This window comes from Aotus nancymaae, unplaced genomic scaffold, assembly GCF_030222135.1.
Source record: "Aotus nancymaae isolate 86718 unplaced genomic scaffold, 86718_ANA_hifiasm-v0.15.2.pri h1tg000049l, whole genome shotgun sequence".
NCBI lineage: Eukaryota > Metazoa > Chordata > Mammalia > Primates > Aotidae > Aotus > Aotus nancymaae.
The window spans coordinates 35,255,396-35,272,737 of NW_026988463.1; the positions used below are offsets into that span (position 1 = coordinate 35,255,396).

At 48.5% G+C, this 17,342-nt stretch overlaps 1 protein-coding gene across 7 annotated transcripts in view; it reads left to right on the top strand.

Moving 5' to 3' along the window:
• MED15 (mediator complex subunit 15) overlaps positions 1 to 17,342 on the top strand; it is an 89,891-nt gene that overhangs the window by 51,335 nt on the left and 21,214 nt on the right. For 4 of the 7 annotated variants that reach the window (XM_012439253.2, XM_012439255.2, XM_064362848.1 and 1 more), the window contains 4 exons: positions 240 to 452; positions 7,780 to 8,012; positions 9,469 to 9,825; positions 11,436 to 11,543. In XM_012439253.2, the coding sequence (XP_012294676.2) occupies positions 240 to 452; positions 7,780 to 8,012; positions 9,469 to 9,825; positions 11,436 to 11,543 (911 nt within the window). Of the gene's footprint in view, positions 1 to 239; positions 453 to 7,579; positions 7,647 to 7,779; positions 8,013 to 9,468; positions 9,826 to 11,435; positions 11,544 to 17,342 lie in introns of all 7 variants that reach the window. The other 3 variants (XM_012439256.2, XM_012439257.2, XM_064362849.1) reach the window with 2 other exon arrangements.

The window sequence follows — 17,342 nt, forward strand, 5'->3', positions numbered from 1 at the left end:
TGTGGGACATGCTCCTTGTTCTTCAGGAGCTCACTGTCTGGAGCAGTGACCAACACACCTGGCCTTCTTGTCACTCGCATTTGGGAGTCTCCAGGAGTCTAGTCTCTTATTGCTTGGGGCCGTGAAGGGATTGAGCCTGTAGGTAGGAGAGATCTGTGCTCTGTGAGCCTCACACCCTTTGAGCCATCGCCAGTCCAGTAGGCCCTTTCCTGAGAAGCTCTGCCCTTGTGTTCCCACAGATCCTATGAACGCACTCCAGAGCCTGACTGGCGGACCTGCCGCGGGAGCCGCCGGAATTGGCATGCCTCCTCGGGGCCCGGGACAGTCTCTGGGCGGGATGGGTGGCCTTAGTGCCATGGGACAGCCAATGTCTCTCTCGGGGCAGCCGCCCCCTGGGACCTCGGGGATGGCCCCTCACAACATGGCTGTCGTGTCTACGGCAACTCCACAGAGTGAGTACCATGCTTCCTGGAGGATTTGCCACTTTCTTGCAAGCAACAATACATTTTGTTCCTGTGCTTATGATGGTATCAAGAAAAGCATGAAGAAACTCCAAATTTTTTTTTAATCTTTGTTGTATGTGGAGAGAAAAGGCTTCCAGTCTTCCTTGAGCTCCCAGAGGGGTTAAGTGATCCTGGGCCCTCCTCCTAGCCTTGGGCAAGAGGGTGGGGATGGCCTGACACTCCATACAAGGGTTTGTGTTTTGTGGCTGATATAGATACAGTGTGTTTCCTGGGGTTCTCAGCCACAAGGCAGGGCTGAGTGCCAGCACCCACAATTCCACTGTTTGTCTGAGCTCTGGGCACCATCTCTTCTAGTCTGCCCTTGCCCCTTGGTCACCCTGGGCATGGCTTGCAGCCATATCATCCTCAGGCTCCCCTCCTGTGAAGGACATATTGTGTCCTCTCCACGTGGCTATCCTGGTGGGGAATTGGGCTGTGATCAGATGTTATAGGTGAACCAAAGCTGCTCTCAAGGGGAGGCAAAGAACCTCCAGGACCTGTCTTTTGAGATGGAATCTCGCTCTGTGGGCCAGGCTGGAGTGCAGTGGCACAATCACAGCTCACTGCAGCCTCGACATCCTGGGTTTATGTGATCCTTACACCGCGGCCTCCCAAGTAGCTGGGACTACAGGCTCACAGCCCTGCGCCCAGCTAATATTTTGTATTTTTTGTGGAGATGGGACTTTACCATGTTGCCCAGGCTAGTCTTGAACTCCTGGGCTCAAGCGATCTGCCCATCTTGGCCTCCCAAAGTGTGCCCACCCTCAGGACCTATCTTATTGTATCTTTGAGTCCCATCAACATTTCTTGGAGTGTGCTGTGCCCACTACAAAGTGCTTTAGTGTTTTTTTCCCTTTTATTTAACCTTTCATTTTTAAAATAGTTTAGGAGTCACAGGAAGTTGTGGAATAGCACAGAGTTCCCACATGCCCTTTACCCAGCTCTCCCCAATAATATCTTACATAGAACATTGTCAAAACCAAGAAATTAATATTGGGGCAGTGCAATCATCTCAGAGTCTTAACTTGGATTTCATCAGTTGTTTGTTTGTTTTTTTTTGAGATGGAGTTTCACCCTTGTTGCCTACTGGAGTGCAGTGGCGTGATACTGGCTCATTGCAACCTCTACCTCCCGGGTTCAAGTGGTTCTCCTGCTTCAGCCTCCTTGATTGAGTACCTGAAACTGGGCGCCTGCCACCACACCCAGCTTATTTTGTGTTTTTAGTAGAGATGGGGTTTCACCATGTTGGCCAGGCTGGTGTTGAACTCCTCACCTCAGGTGATGCACCCACCTTGGCCTCCCAAAGTGCTGGGATTACAGGCGTGAGCCATCACACCTGGCCGACTTCATCAGTTTTTATACTCATTCTTGGGCTGCACATACGTGTATATGTAGGTCTGTGAGATTTTATCACAGGTCAAATCAAGTAACCATCACCACAATTGGCATTCAGAGCCATTCCATTACCACCAACCAACTCTCTTGTGTTACCTCTTGGAAATCATGCCCTCCCTCCAGCCCTAAGCCCTGACAACTGCTGATTTGTCTTGTATCTCTGTAGTGCTGTGCCTTTATGAACGTTATGTAAATGGAATTGTACCATATGTGGCTTTTCGAGATTGGCTTTTTAAACTCAGCCTCATACCCTTGAGATCCACCCAGTTTTTATCAGTAATTCATTCCTTTTCATCACTAAGTAGTATTCTGTGGAACGGATTTTCCACAGTTTGCTTATTCATTCATCCTTGAAGGACATTTGGATTGTTTGCTGATTTTGGCTACTCTTACACAAATAAAGCTGCTGTGGATATCTGTGTACAAGCTTTGGTGCTTCGGCATATTTTTGTCACACATCCCTCATGATAACCCTATGAAGAGGGCAGCATCACCCCCTCTGCTTTGTCAGCGCAGCAGCTAATGAGAACCGGAGTTGTACCCCAGGCCAAGAACTGGGATGGAAGCTGCTGCCTAAGCCCATCCTCACACTCCTATCCCATCCTGTGTCGGGTTTCCTTTTCTCTGAGGCCACAGACATCCTAATTTCTACCCACTCCTGCTCTAGAATCTTTTTCCATCCCCAGCCACTTTCCCTTCTCATACTTGAATTCTCCTCTTACTTCCTGTTGTCTAACTCTCAGCACATGCTGGTTTCCCCATCCTAGAATAATCCACCTGGTTCTTCGTCCCAAACTTTCATTCACCTCTCCTGTCTTAGCACATCGGATATGTACACCAGCTGGGCTTAGGGATGACCCACAGAAGTACTGGCTCTTGTTCCTTGTCACGTTCTACTCTTGTGTACTGGGTCCATTTATTTTTATCATAAGCTAATATTTGATAATAAGTAATTGTTTTTAAATGTATGAGTTTAGAATGCTCACATGAGTTGCCTTGTCATTCCACTCCAGAGACTGTCTTAAACCAGTTCTTTGTGAGAAGTTCAGCGGTGAAGCTTGGTATCCTGCCCACATCCTCCCTAGTCTCACCTTGGCCCACATCCTGTTTTTAGCTTCCAAAGGGCCTGGTCTTCTGTGTGGCACTAGGTGAAACAGTGGGTTCTCTACTTCCGCATCTTGCTATACCACCTTTGTCAGAGACGCTTTCTCACTGCCCTTCACCACTTGCCTCCCTTGTCTCCGTGAAACAAGTGGTGTTGTCAACCCTGATGGGCATTTGATATCCCTCCCTGACACCTTTCCCAAAGACAACTGCATGATTAAGGCCCTTTCAGGTCTTCATCCAATGCCACCAAGAGGGCAGAGCCTATGTCAGGTTTTGCCAGGGGCTCTCAAAGGGCAGTCCAGGGGGCATTGTGATAGTCTTCAGGTGACCTAGGTTAGTCTGAAAAGGCTGAAACTGCTGGCTGTTCCTATGGCTGGGGCTGCAGTGCAGGGTTGGAAGCAAAGCTTTTCACTCTGCATTTTTGTTTCTCAATGAGTTTTATATCATGTGCACGTAAAGCCGACTAAAAATAATTTTATTTTTACTGCCAACTGTGTGATGGACTGGGTGCTGAGGACACGTCCTCCGCCTAGATAGCTAGGTCTTGGTTACGGTGCACTTTGGATTGCTGTCCTGCAGCGCGGGGGGAGGCTTTGTCCTCTTGAGCCTTTGTTGTTGCAAGGTTGGGGAAAGTAAGCTTAGGATTCCTCTAGTCAGCCAGGATTTATGCTAGGTCTTGTATCACCCATCAGATGCCCCAGAAGCAGGTCCAGATTGGAGGAACATGTCCCCAGTGTAAGGCCTGTGTCAGTTGCACATTAAGGTCAAGCAGTGAGCACACAAAGATCACCAGGCATGAAGGGAAGGAGAGACACCATGAAGGAGAACAGGAATAATAGACAGATGTAGGCATGCTCAATGACCACACATACAGGAGCTGTTAGATACGGGCCATGGGGTATATAAAGAAATAAAGTGGAGAGTGGAGAGCTGGGCACAGTGGCCTGCAACTACAGTTCTGGCTACTCGGGAGACTGAGGCAGAGGATTGCTTGAGGCCAGGAGTTTGAGGCTGTGTTGAGCTATGATTGCATCACTGCACTCTAGCCTGGGGGACAGAGCGAGACTCCATCTCTGAAAAAATAGAAAACAAAAAAGAGCAGAATTTCAAATGAAAAAGCATGATCAGTGATGCAACAGATTTGAAATGGAACCAAATGAAAGCTGTAGAAATGAGAAATATAATTACTGAATAAAGAAAGTGGAGGAATAAACAGCCCATTAGATACAGCTGAAGAAAGAATTTGTGTAATAGAAACTACATTTGAAGAAATTACCTAGAATGTAGTACAGAGAAGAGCACATGGAAAATGTGAAAGCAAGAGTAAGAAATGAGGATAAGATCAGAAATTCTAATCGGCATCCAAGCAAAGCCCCAAAAGGACCAAATAGAGAGAATGAAAGAAAACAGTATGTGAGGGGATAACTACTGAGAAAAGCCCAGCTGGCACCAAGCAAGTTAACCATCTCATCTGCTGTGAGACTGTAGAACACCAAAGTCCAGAAGAATATCTTAGAAATAGCCAGTTCCTGCAAAGGAGCAGTAAGTACACTCAGCAATGGAGTCAGAAAGATGATAGAATATTGTTAAAGCATTGAGAATACAGCTGCCAGTCACATTTGTATGCCAGCAAGACTCTTTCAGGGATGTGAAAAGCAAGTCGTTTTTAGATAAACCTAGTCTTAGAGACCTTCACTAAAAGAAAGGATATATCCTTTTATTTCACCTTTTTCCAATAAGCCTTTTGCACTCCTAGATACATTCTTTTGTTTAGCCTCTCTTCCCTCAGGTGATACAAGGTATAAAATGGGAAAAAAGTGTTGAGCACAGATGATAGTAAATGTGTGTAAATCTAAACCAGTGATTCTCACCCAGGATGATGTTGCACCACAGGGATATTTGACAATGTCTGGAGACATTTTGGGATGTCACTACTGTGGGGGTGCTGCTGGTGCATAATGGGTGGAGGCCAGAGAGGCTGCTAACCGTCTTACAAGTACGGGTCAGCCCCTGCAACATAGAATCATCTGGGTCAAATGTCAGTAGTGAAAAGGTTGAAAATCTCTGGTGTAAATAAAAATTTACCTCTGTAAAATAATAATGCTCAAGCTAACCTCCATACAGACTTGTCACATTTCAAGCACTATTTTTATTTCTATTACTATTATTATTATTATTATTATTAGAGCTAGGGTCTCCTCTTGTTGCCCAGGCTGGTCTCAAATTTTTGAGCACAGGCCATCCGCTGCCTCGGCTTTTTAAAGTACTGGGATTACAGGCATGAGCCACTGCACCCAACCCCAAGCACTATTTTGAGTGTTTTACTTACATAATAGATTACTTAATTCTTAGTCCAGTGTGTGGAGTGGATACTATTATTGTCTTTTCTAATAGGGAAAACTGAGGCAATGAGCAGTGACAGAATTGAGGTTTTGAGTTCAGGGAGCCTAGCTCGGAGGCTGTATTCCTAACCTCAAATCTATCCAGCCTCTTAATAGAATGTCTGCTGTGAAGAGTAACATCAACAAAAAATGAAATAAATGGAAGTCAGCAGGGAGATATAGCGTGAATATCAGGTCTGTTGTGTACATGTAAAACCTACTTTAAAAAGTAATAAATTTGGGAAATGCTAAAATATTGATAATGTTTATACTTTAAATATGCACGATAAAATTGAAAAATTATTGCTAAAACAATGGAAATAATTCATGAAATTTAAAATCAATAGGAAAAATACAATGCAGAGATCCAGCTAATACAAAGTTCAATCATCCAACAAAAATGCAGTAAACACAAGGAAGCTTAGAAAAAAGGAAAGACAAAAGTTTAGTCCACTCACATTTATTATGATTACTTATATTATGATTACTTATGAGGCTGAGGGAGGAGGGTCACTCCAGCCCAGGAGGTCAAGGATGCAGTGAGCCACAATGGTACCACTGTAGTCCAGCCTGGGTAACAGAGTGAGACCCCATCTCAAAAAAAAAAAAAAAAAAAATCTTACACCCATCAGAATTGCTAAGATGAATAGTGATAGCCTCAAATATTGGTGACAGAGAAACTGAATCACTCATATATTGCTGGTAAGAATGTAAAGTGATTTTACCTTCTTCCAAAATGAAATATGCAACTTGGCAGTTACGCTCTTGGGTATTTTTCCTAGAGAAATGAAAACCTTGCATAAAAACCCACGCACAAGGCTTGGCGTGGTGGCTCACGCCTGTAATCCCAGTACTTTGGGAGGCAGAGGTGGGTGGATCACCTGAGGTCAGGGGTTCGAGAGCAGCGTGACCAATATGGAGAAACCCTGTCTCTACTAAAAATACAAAATTAGCCAGGCATGGGTGGTGGGACTCTCTGTATTCCCAGCTACTCAGGAGGCTGAGGCAGGAGAATCGCTTGAACCCGGGAGGTGGAGGTTGTAGTGAGCCGAGATCGTGCCACTGCACTCCATGCTGGGCAAGAAGAGCAAAACTCCATCTCAAAAAACAAAAACAAAAACACCAAAACACAAACAAAACCCACAAACAAACCCATGCACAAATTTTCACAGCAGCTTTATTTGTAGTAGCCCAAATCTGCATTTATCCAGATGTCCTTCAACTTGAATGGTTGAAGGTGAGGTGCTTGTACCACTGTGAGGTGCTTGTACCATGGAATACCCTGGCAATACAAGGAAGGAACTATTGCTGGAACTACAACCTGTATGGTGAATGTAAAAAGCCAATCCCAAAAAGAAGTTTCATATTGTATGGTTCCATTTTTTAAATATATATAATTTTGAAATGACAAAATTTTGGAAATGAAGGCTGCTACGCTGGTTTCGAGAGTGTGGGTCAGGGTTCCTGAGAAAGGTGGCAACACAAGGGATCCTTGCAGTGTGGGGCTGTGCAGTGTACTGACTGTGGTGGTGACTGAACCCACTCAGGTGATAAAATTGTCTAGAACTTAGTACACACACCCACACAAGTGAGCATACATAGTGGTTATGATACCTTATAATTTTGTAGAATGTTATCATTAGAGGAAACTGGGCAAAGTATACAAAGGATCTTTTTGTATTTGATAAAGCTTTATTGAGACATAATTCTCATTAGCATAGAGTTCACCCATCTGAAGTGCTCCACTTGGTAGGTTTTAGTGTAATTCAGAGTTGTGCAGCCATCATAATTTTAGAACATTTTTTGTGTTCACCCCAAAAGAAACCTCATCCCAGAAAATCTTGTAATTGACTGTTCACATGAGTAGTTTTCATAATAACCACAAAGTAGAAGCAGCCCAGATGTTCATCAGCTGATGAATGGATAAATAAAACATGGGAAATTGATGTAGTAGAATATTATTTGGTGATAAAAATAACACAGAAAAGTTGATTCATGCCACAACATGGGTGAACTTATAAATGTTATGCTAAAGAAACGTCACAAAAGAGCACATGTCCGATGTCATTTATACAAACAGTCCAGAAGTGGCCAATCCATAGAGACAGAGAGATTACTGGTTGCCACAGTCTAGGCTTCTTATCTATCCAAAAGACTTAATTGTCCCTTTTCTTTTCTCTTTGGTTATTATAGAGTAACTCAGATAGGAAATTCCAAAATCAACACAAATGCTACTTCGTATTTTCTCTTTCTGTCTGTGGTAAGTGGAACATTCAGATTCCAGCGGCAGCCATGGCAGTGGGGCCTTTGCTGGCTGTTTTGTCCCCTTCTGTGCAGCCCTGTGGCGGAGGTTCTGCGGCTTGGACTGACTGGCGACTCTGGTCTTTTCTCAGCCCAGCTGCAGCTCCAGCAGGTGGCGCTGCAGCAGCAGCAGCAGCAGCAACAGCAGCAGTTCCAGCAGCAGGCGGCGCTGCAGCAGCAGCAGCAACAGCAGCAGTTCCAGGTTCAGCAGAGTGCCATGCAGCAGCAGTTCCAAGCAGTAGTGCAGCAACAGCAGCAGCAGCTCCAGCAGCAGCAGCAACAGCAGCAGCATCTAATTAAATTGCATCATCAAAATCAGCAACAGGTACCAAGTCCCCTGTTCCTGCTCTTGGCCTCCCCCTGCAGTGTGAGCCCTGGGCTGGCATCAGCCATGGTGCTGGGTGCAGTGCCTGGAGCCAGCTGAGGGTCCTCTTGACACATGTGTGCCTGCCCTTTTTCATGGGCTTCTTGAAAAGTCTGGAACAGGCGGGAGAAACAGGCCCTGACTCACTAGGAAGGTTCTGCGATCGATCCCTTCCATTCCAGCTTCGGGCATCTGGCTGTGGGCCTCCTGTGTGCTTCAGGGGCTGCAAGGGATTCAGACAAGAGTGAGCTGAAGCAAGAAGGGAGACAAACACTCTGAGGTTTGGGACTGCTTGAGCCAGTGTGGGCCATTTTCGCTGAGGACACATGCGCCTCTTGTTTTCCTCTCTGTCTTGGGGTCTGGGCTCAGTGTTAGTTGACCTCCAGCTGGTGTTCCATGGGATAATGGTGATGTCATGTTGGCAACACTGCTTCTCAGAAGCTGTTCAGCTTCCCATGGTTTCCAGTGAGAGTCTAGATGTGTTAAACGTCTGTCCTCACAGCAGGTCTTGGCTGGGAAAGGAAAGCCTCAAAGGGCCCCCACAACCCTCCACCCCTTCAGGCCTCAGCTTGTTGGGCTTTTCTGGATCTTGGGGCTCCTGTCCCAGAGCTGACAGTGCATCTGCAGCCACACTTTTCCTTCTCATCCTGACAAGCAGACCTTGACCGTCACCATCAGGCTCATACCACTGACCTCTAGGGGCAAAGCAAGCACCATTGCAGAGGCTTCAGAAATCTGCATTTTGCCCCAGCTTTTATCCTAGCTTCCATGGAGCTGCCATTAATTGTCACCTTTTGCTGAAGCTTCTAGATACTTCCTTTGAACCATCCTAGGGGAATGGTAGCCAGCCTGTAGTGACCAGAGCCCAGGCACACACTTGATGCCTCCTTGGTGTCAGGAAGGCAGCTGGTGTTGGCCTTGGAGGCCCAGAGCCTTTCTGTGGGAGGTGTGCCCCTCCCCATGTGAGTGAAAAGTCAGCCCAGGAAGGCCTTTTTTTTTTTTTTTTTTTTTGAGATGGAGTCTTACTCTGTCACCCAGGCTGGAGTGCAGTGGTGCAATCTCAGATCACTCAAACTGCATCTCTCAGGTTCAAGCGATTCTCCTGCCTCAGCCTCCTGAGTAGCTGGGATTACAGGCCTGTGCCACCATGCCTGGCTAATTTTTGTATTTTTAGTAGAGACGGGGTTTCACCATGTTGGTCAGGCTGGTCTCAAACTCCTGACCTTGTGATCCACCTGCCTTGGCCTCCCAAAGTGCTGAGATTATAGGCATGAGCCACTGCGCCCGTCCAGGAAGGCCTTCTTGATGGCTGTACAGTTGCCTACCTGTGCTTCCTGGGGCCCAGGCTGGCACAGGGAGGAGCTGGTGTCCCAGAGGTGGGTGAGTGATAACTGAGTGCTGCTTGTTCTATCTCTAGATACAGCAACAGCAACAGCAGCTGCAGCGAATGGCACAGCTGCAGCTCCAGCAACAGCAGCAGCAGCAGCAGCAGCAGCAGCAGCAGCAGCAGCAGCAACAGGCTTTGCAGGCCCAGCCACCAATTCAGCAGCCACCGATGCAGCAGCCACAGCCTCCGCCCTCCCAGGCCCTGCCCCAGCAGCTGCAGCAGATGCATCACCCACAGCACCACCAGCCACCGCCACAGCCCCAGCAGCCTCCAGTTGCTCAGAACCAACCATCACAACTCCCGCCACAGTCACAGACCCAGCCTTTGGTATCGCAGGCACAAGCTCTCCCTGGACAAATGTTGTATACCCAGCCACCACTGAAATTTGTGAGTACCTGTGGCCTGCAGCTCATGGCTCTGTCAGCAGCAGTTTCTACGCTCTTTGGCTAGAGACAGCATGTCCTATTATTCAAGTGCTGAGACTTCCGGCGGCCCCACCCCTTGCCAGCCCTGCCAACTCTAGTATGGCTCAGCAGGGGAGCATGTGTTTTGTGTTTCATGTTCCAAGAGCTGCATCTGCAACCCATACAGGTTGCTGCTGCTGCTGAGGCAGCAAGTCACATTCCAAGCAGCGTGGCTGATTGCAGTAGTGCTGTGGGGCCTTTCAGGGTATGGGTGATTTGACTGATGGGCACCACGTGGAAGGATGTGCTGGCTCTATCGGTGTCTGGTGGTTTGCCAACTGTTCAGAGTTACAGTCTAAGCAAATATCTTTTTTTTCTCTACACTCTGCCAAGTCTCAGGAGAACAAAATTCATTACTATGTTTTTGAGGGGAGTATTAACATAAAAGACTGTTATTCCCAGTCTCATTTTGTATCTCTGCACAAAGCCAGTCTAGTCAGTGACACTGGCACAGAGGACAGAGTATTATCACCAGGATGGAGAGAGCTGTACCAAGGGGTCTTTTGGACAACTCTTTGGCTCACTTGGTTTTTGGGGCCTTTTCTACTTGTGATTCATTGTGTGGAGTGGGGCCTGAGCCAAGTGTAGGGGTGAACAGGAGGCCTCACAGAGGCAGGCTGGAAGTCTAGGAGAGTTGTGAGGAGCAGATATGGTCACTAATCTGTTACCTGGGAGCGAACACCCCTGGGACTGTGCAGACTGGAACCCTTGGGTGCTGCATGGTGGGGTGTGCCCTGGCGGAGTTTGCCCTGTTGGCTTGGAGATGTTTAAGGAGGAGCCCTCTGCATGATGGTGCAGGCCTGTCCCTCTGGAGTCCCCTCCATGCAGTGTATTCACAGTTGCCCCTTTTGCCCAAGCTTGCCCCCCCTTCTTTTTTTTTTGAGACAGGGTCTCTCTCTGTTGTCCAGGCTGGAGTGCACTGATGTGATCAGACCTCCCTTGCTCAAGTGATCCTCCTACCTCAGCCTCCCAAGTAGCTAGGGCTATAGGCGTGCATCCCCACACCCAGCCAAATTTTTGTATATTTTGTAGAGCTCAGGTTTGGCCATGTTGCCCAGGTTGGTCTCAATCTCCTGGGCTCAAGCGATCTGCTGGCCTTGGCCTTCCAAAATGCTGAGAATACAGACAGGAGCCACTAGGCCCTTCCTTCTGCTGGCCGGCCGGTGACTCTGCTTTACTTCAAGGAATCAGGCTGAGTGAGGCTCTTGGGGACCTTCAGTATTCTTGGCCCAGAGGATGGGCAGGCTAGGCTGTAAGCTCTGCATTGGAAACTGTCACTGCTTGTGGTGATAGCTGGTGCTGAGGGGTATGTGGAGACATACCAGTGGGAGGGCTGTGCTGCCTCTTGCCAGAGTTGGATTTGAGCTTATGGGATCCTAAATGGCCAGTGAGGTGACATCACAGCACATGAAGTCATGAAAGTCCCATTCCCTATCTCAAGAAAGGCTCCATTTCCTAAGCTCCCACAGGAGGAGCGGGCTCTGTTCTCTGCCTCAGATGGTTCCAAATCACATTCTCTCTTCCTCCCACAAGGTCCGAGCTCCAATGGTGGTGCAGCAGCCCCAGGTGCAGCCCCAGGTGCAGCAGCAGACAGCGGTACAGACAGCTCAGACTGCCCAGATGGTGGCTCCCGGAGTCCAGGTGAGGGTCTGGGGGCTGTGGGCTCCATAGTCACCAGCAGGTGCATGGTCACCTGTGCATGGTGTGCTACAGTGAGGGTCCTGGTTTGATTAGGTGCTGGGGCTAAGTTGGTAAAGCAGGGGCTTCTCTCCCCCTTGCACTCTGTGAGACACCCCTAGAGTCCTTGGGGTGGCCAGCTGTGTGTGCTTGGTCATGTCTGGGACCCACCAGCTGCATAGTGCATGTTGTTTCTAGCTTTGCTTGGGCCTCCTTCATCATCCTTCTTCCTTGCCACTCTGAGTGACTCTGGGAATGTGTGTCAGAGAGTAGAAGGCTGCAGTTTCATCTTCACCTCTCACCTTCCATTTGAGAGTCTCAGTACAGAGCAGACTAGGGTGGAGGACAGCTTTCTAGACGCTCCGAAGCAGATGGGAGCCATATGCAGCAGGAGTTTGGGAGAGGGCATCCTGGTGCTCACCTGCACTCAGGGACTCCAGCGCCGTGTGGTGAGAAGCGTGCCGCTCTCATGTTGCTGAGCCTGCTGGTGTGTCACGCGTGTGGAACGTGTCTCTGTGTGTCAAGTGTTAGTGAATGCAGACTGGCTCACCTGGCCTCCTAGGGTCCTGGATTGGAGGCCCAGGATTTCTGTACCTTCTTGAATAGCCCTGCCTCTCCTTGCTGCCACTTAGGCGGGGAGACGTACAGTCTGGGGCTTCAGTTCTTCCTGTTTCCACATGGTGGTGGAAACACTGTTGATCCTGACTTGGATGGGGTGTTGGCTTTAGAAAGAATCAGAATGTGCTAGTTGATGTGGTAAGACTGTGGCTGAGTTTCAGCCCACAGCTGGCAGTACGCCTACACTTCGCTGTCATCTTAAGGGTGCCAGCCACACACCTGGTCTTATGATTTTCTGCAGGCCTGCTGGGTGCAGTGCCTGGGTGCGCAGTGCTGCGTGGCAGGCTGCATCTCACACCCGGGGGTTGCTCCGTAATGTCATTCCTGGTGCCTGCTGCTTCTTTCAGGTCCCTGGGAAGCCACCTGAGGGGGGAATCTGAGGTGTTTGGCTGTAGCTGAGATTGCATCCTACCTCGGCATGGCACCAAATGACTTGGGCCCAGGGTCCGCATGTCACCTTCTTACTTAAATGGAGCCTTGTGTGAAACACACCACAAAACTCATGTTTACTTACAGCTGAGGCAGGCTGACCACCTTGTGTGATGAGGTTGGAGGTCTCTGCCATCTCCCTGTGTCTCGGCATGTCTTCAGGCTTCCTGGGGGGCTCCTTTGTCCTGGTCTCTCATGCAGAGGAAGGATGTGGTGTGTGTTCAGAGCCATCTTAGTGGTGGCACATAGTGACTGCCCAGCCATTGGAAGCTGCTGCCTTTGCCTCTTTGGACTGTCGTTCCCCTGTTCAGGACCTCACTTCATGGAAACTTCTATACCGCAGGTCAAGCCCAGCAGGAAAGTGAGAGCTGCTCTTTTTTTTGAGACAGAATCTCACTCTGTCACCCAGGCTGGATTGCAGTTGCATGATCTTGGCTCACTGCAACCTCTGCCTCTTGAGTTCAGGCAATTCATGTGCCTCAGGCTCCCAAATAGCTGGGACTGCAGACGCATACCACCACACCTGGCTAATTTTTTTTTTTGAGATGGAGTTTCGCTCTTGTTACCCAGGCTGGAGTGCAATGGCGCGATCTCGGCTCACCACAACCTCCGTCTCCTGTGTTCAGGCAATTCTCCTGCCTCAGCCTCCTGAGTAGCTGGGATTACAGGCACGCGCCACCATGCCCAGCTAATTTTTTGTATTTTTCGTAGAGATGGGGTTTTACCATGTTGACCAGGATGGTCTCGATCTTTTGACCTTGTGATCCACCCGCCTCGGCCTCCCAAAGTGCTGGGATTACAGGTGTGAGCCACCATGCCTGGCCCAATTTTTGTATTTTTAGTAGAGATGGGGTTTGACCCTGTTGGCCAGGCTGGTCTTGAACTCCTGACCTCAAGTAATCCGACTGCCTCAACCTCTCAGAGTTCTGGTATTACAGGTGTGAGCCATCATGCCCAGCCTAGAACTCACCTTTTCTTTTCTTTTTTCTTTCTTTCTTTCTTCAGAGTCTTGCTCTGTCACCTAGGCTAGAATGGCTGGAGTGCAGTGGTATAACCCGAGCCAACCTCCATCTCCTGGGTTCAAGCAATTCTCCTGCCTTAGCCTTCCAAGTAGCTAGAACTACAGGCATGCCACTACACCCAGCTTATTTTATGTTTTTTTGTTTGTTTGTTTTTGTTTTTTTTGTATTTTTAGTAGAGATGGGGAAGTCTGGTCTTAAACTCCTGACTTCAAGTGATCCACCTGCCTCAGCCTCCCAAAGTGTTGGGATTACAGGCGTGAGCCACCGTGCCCAGCCGAACTTTGCTTTTCTTTCATTTCTTGGTATTTGGAAAGTGAGCATCCATGGAACAGCCAATGTTTTCAGCTGGTGCAGGCCCAGCTGGTATGTTCATTAGGCTTCTAGCTCAAGAAAGTGCCCTCCATGCAGTCTTGCTGGCATCCCATCACCTTCCAGAAGCAGGAGTTGGCTGTGTGTGCTCATGGCCCATGCTGAGCCTGTCTTCGGGGCGCTGGTCTTCCTGCCGGTTTCTCTACCCCTTGTTTCAAGTAGAGGTCCCTGCCTGGCTGGCACAGGAAGGAGAATGGAGAGTGGTCACCACTGTGGTTAGCTGCAGAGTGAGTTTGGTGTTTTAAAGAGCGTTGCCTACCTGCCCTGTGGCACCATGTGCTGCCATGCAGGGAATTCCCAAGTGCTGGGTGGCAGAGGAGCCTTGTAGGTTCTCGAAGTCCAGCAGTGGGTAGGGTGTATCTACGAGGTACTTCTCAGTCCAGATGTGGCACCTTGAGATTCTGTAACCCGCATTCTGCTGGTTTTCTCTCAGGGCTTGATCTTGGCCTTGTTGCAAGGAAGCAGTTTCTTGGGGGCTGATTGGGCGCCCTCACTGCATTGTTCCAGCAATAGCAGCGCCCCCTGCTGGGAGACGGGGGGTGTTGGGCACAGCAAGCCCTCTGAGGGACTATCTGGATTCATGATCTTCCTTTGAAATTTAAATTGGCAGTGACCAGGTAAGGCTATCATACTCTGATCCAAAAACCTTAAAAGTATGTGTGGTAACTGTAGAAGCCAGAAAGTAGAGAGAAATAGAAGTAAGAGAACCATTCCATGAGAGAGAAGGTCTGGTGTCCTTTCTGGTTCTTTCCCATAGTCAAGGCCATGCTATCCTGAGGTTTTGTGCAGCATCTTCCACGTCAACATGGAATGAAATGTCCTTCCTCCTCTAATTAGCAAGCCCTGGTTGACGCCAAGGGACTCTGTCATACTCCTCTGGAATGTCTCCTGCCATCCTCAATTACTATCTTGTTCTTGGATCTTGAGATAATTTCTGATTTTTTGTTATTACCAGTGACGCATATCTTGATGTCCTAGATTGTTCCTAGATTACTCCTGAAGCTGATCAGAGGTGAGTGACTGGTTCACTTTGAGGGCCTTCTGCTCTGATCAGCTGCCATCTAACGAGAAGGTCACAGATGCAGATTGGAGCTCCCCTCGTGGTGCTCACACCTTGTGGTGCTCACACAGTGAACATCAGGATGTGGTGACCACGCATTGCAGCTTTGTGTGAGCTGCTGTGTGCTGCAGAAACAGGCCTCAGAGTTCATGAATGAAATTCTGGGATTGGGGGCCCCAATGCAGGCAGCCTTCCATGCCCTGACTCTCAGGTCTGCTCTCTGATAGCTGAAGAGAGGTGCCCTGTCAGGCCCTTGCAGTGCTGTGGTGATGGGGTGTGCTAAATGGTAGCCTGGGACTGAGTATTCTAGAAAAATTGCTCAGCCTGTGGTGTGCACACCTGGTTCTCTTTCCAGTGTTATTTATGTAGGTGAGAAGGATGATGTCACTCACAAGGAGATTTAGCAGGACACAGCAGACTTCTCTTTTTCTCTTATAAAACCAAGACAGGCCAGGCATAGTGGCTCATGCCTGTAATCCCAACACTTTGGGAAGCCAAGGTGAGAGGATCACTTGAGACACAGGAGTTCAAAACTATCCTGGGCAACACAGTGAGACCCTGTCTTTACAAAAAAATAAAAAGTTAGCTGGGCACAGTAGTGCATGTCTATAGTCCCAGCTACTCGGGAGGCTGAAGTGGGAGGATCACACAAGCCCAGAGGTTTGAGGATGCAGTGAGCCTTGATGACAGCATTGTACTCCAGCCTGGGAGACAGAGCAAGACTCCTATCTCTTTAATAAAGCAAAAAGCAGGACAGAATGCATCTCATTTTCTTTTTTCTTTTTTTTTCTTTTTCTTTTTTTTTTTTTTGAGATGGAGCCTTGCTCTGTTGCCCAGGCTGGAATGCAGTGGTGTGATCTTGGCTCACTGCAACCTTCACCTCCTGGGTTCGAGTGTTTCTCCTGCCTTAGCTTCCCAAGTAGCTGGGATTACAGGTATGCACCACCACACCTGGCTAATATTTGTATTTTTAGTAGAGACAGTGTTTCGTCATGTTGGCTAGGCTGTTCTCGAGTTCTTGGCCTCAAGAGATGTGTCCACTTTGGCCTCCCAAAGTGCAGGAATTACAGGCGTGAGCCACTGTGCTTGGTTGTGCATCTCATTTTCAAACGGTCTGTATACTTTTGTTGTTTAAACTTCTATTCTTGTAGTATGTGAAACAGAGCTCTAATTTACAAGTCACAAAGAATTATCATCCAGACTCCCATTATGAATGTGGCATTACTGATTCACAGCTGCCCTACTGGAGCCTTGGCCAACCTGGAGGACCCTCTCTCTTTTCTGTGGACCCTTCTGCACAGCAGCTACAGTGGGGAGAGTCAGACCTGGGGGTGGGGGAGAGGTTTTTTTGGATTCCTCTATGGGTGTTAGGAAGTAGTGAAATGTCATCACTTAACAGTGAGTCCTGGGTGGTAGCTGCCTCACTCATCTGATCCATTTGTGTTGGCATTTGTAATTGAAAGAAATTGGGCTTTCCTTATCAGGAGTTCTCAGTAACAAGAACATCAGTCAGCAGTATATTAGACTTAAGCTTTGCATACCTTGTGTTTTTTTTGTTTTTCTCTTCCTGGAAAAAAGTTTGCTTCTCTCATACAATCTGACTTACTTCCAGGCCTTTCTCCCTTGTGGAACAAGTGCTGTTGAGCACTGCTGCACTCTCAGAAGGGCTCCTCCGAAGTGCTGCAGGTAGTGGTAAATAGACTTTTATCCCATTGGGATTGCTTCTTTATGTTTCTCACCCCCAGGAAGTTCATTTGTTGCTCTGGCTGCAGGAATGAGTGAGGTTCTGGTTGGCATCTGCTATGCCGTGTCACTCCCGGCTTCTGGTGCCTCCTGTGTGTGCCCATGGTTGTGAGTGTGGGCCACGCGTGTGAGGCCATGGTTCCCTACAGCCACTTTCCAGCTGGCACCCATTGCTGTTACTGCCACCTGTCGCTGCCTGCGCAGAAGGCTGACAGCACCTCCTGGAGCTTGGGACCCAGCACACAGCCTCCCACCATGAGATGTGTTGTTTTTCCATGGATCAGTCCTGCTTTCTTTCTGAGCCTGGCATGTTTTGTTTAGTTTGTAACCATCCTAAGAGCCTGCAGGCCCTGCTTTTCAGGGACGAGACTCAGGCCCTATCCCCAAATCAGAGCCCAGAGCAAGAGTGGTCGGGCCTGGGTCCACAACAGTGCTCCGCTGCCCTGCTGCCTTTGTAGTTCGAGAGGTGTGCACTGATGAGGGAAATGGTCCTGGCTCACGCTGGAGTTCCTGACTCTCATC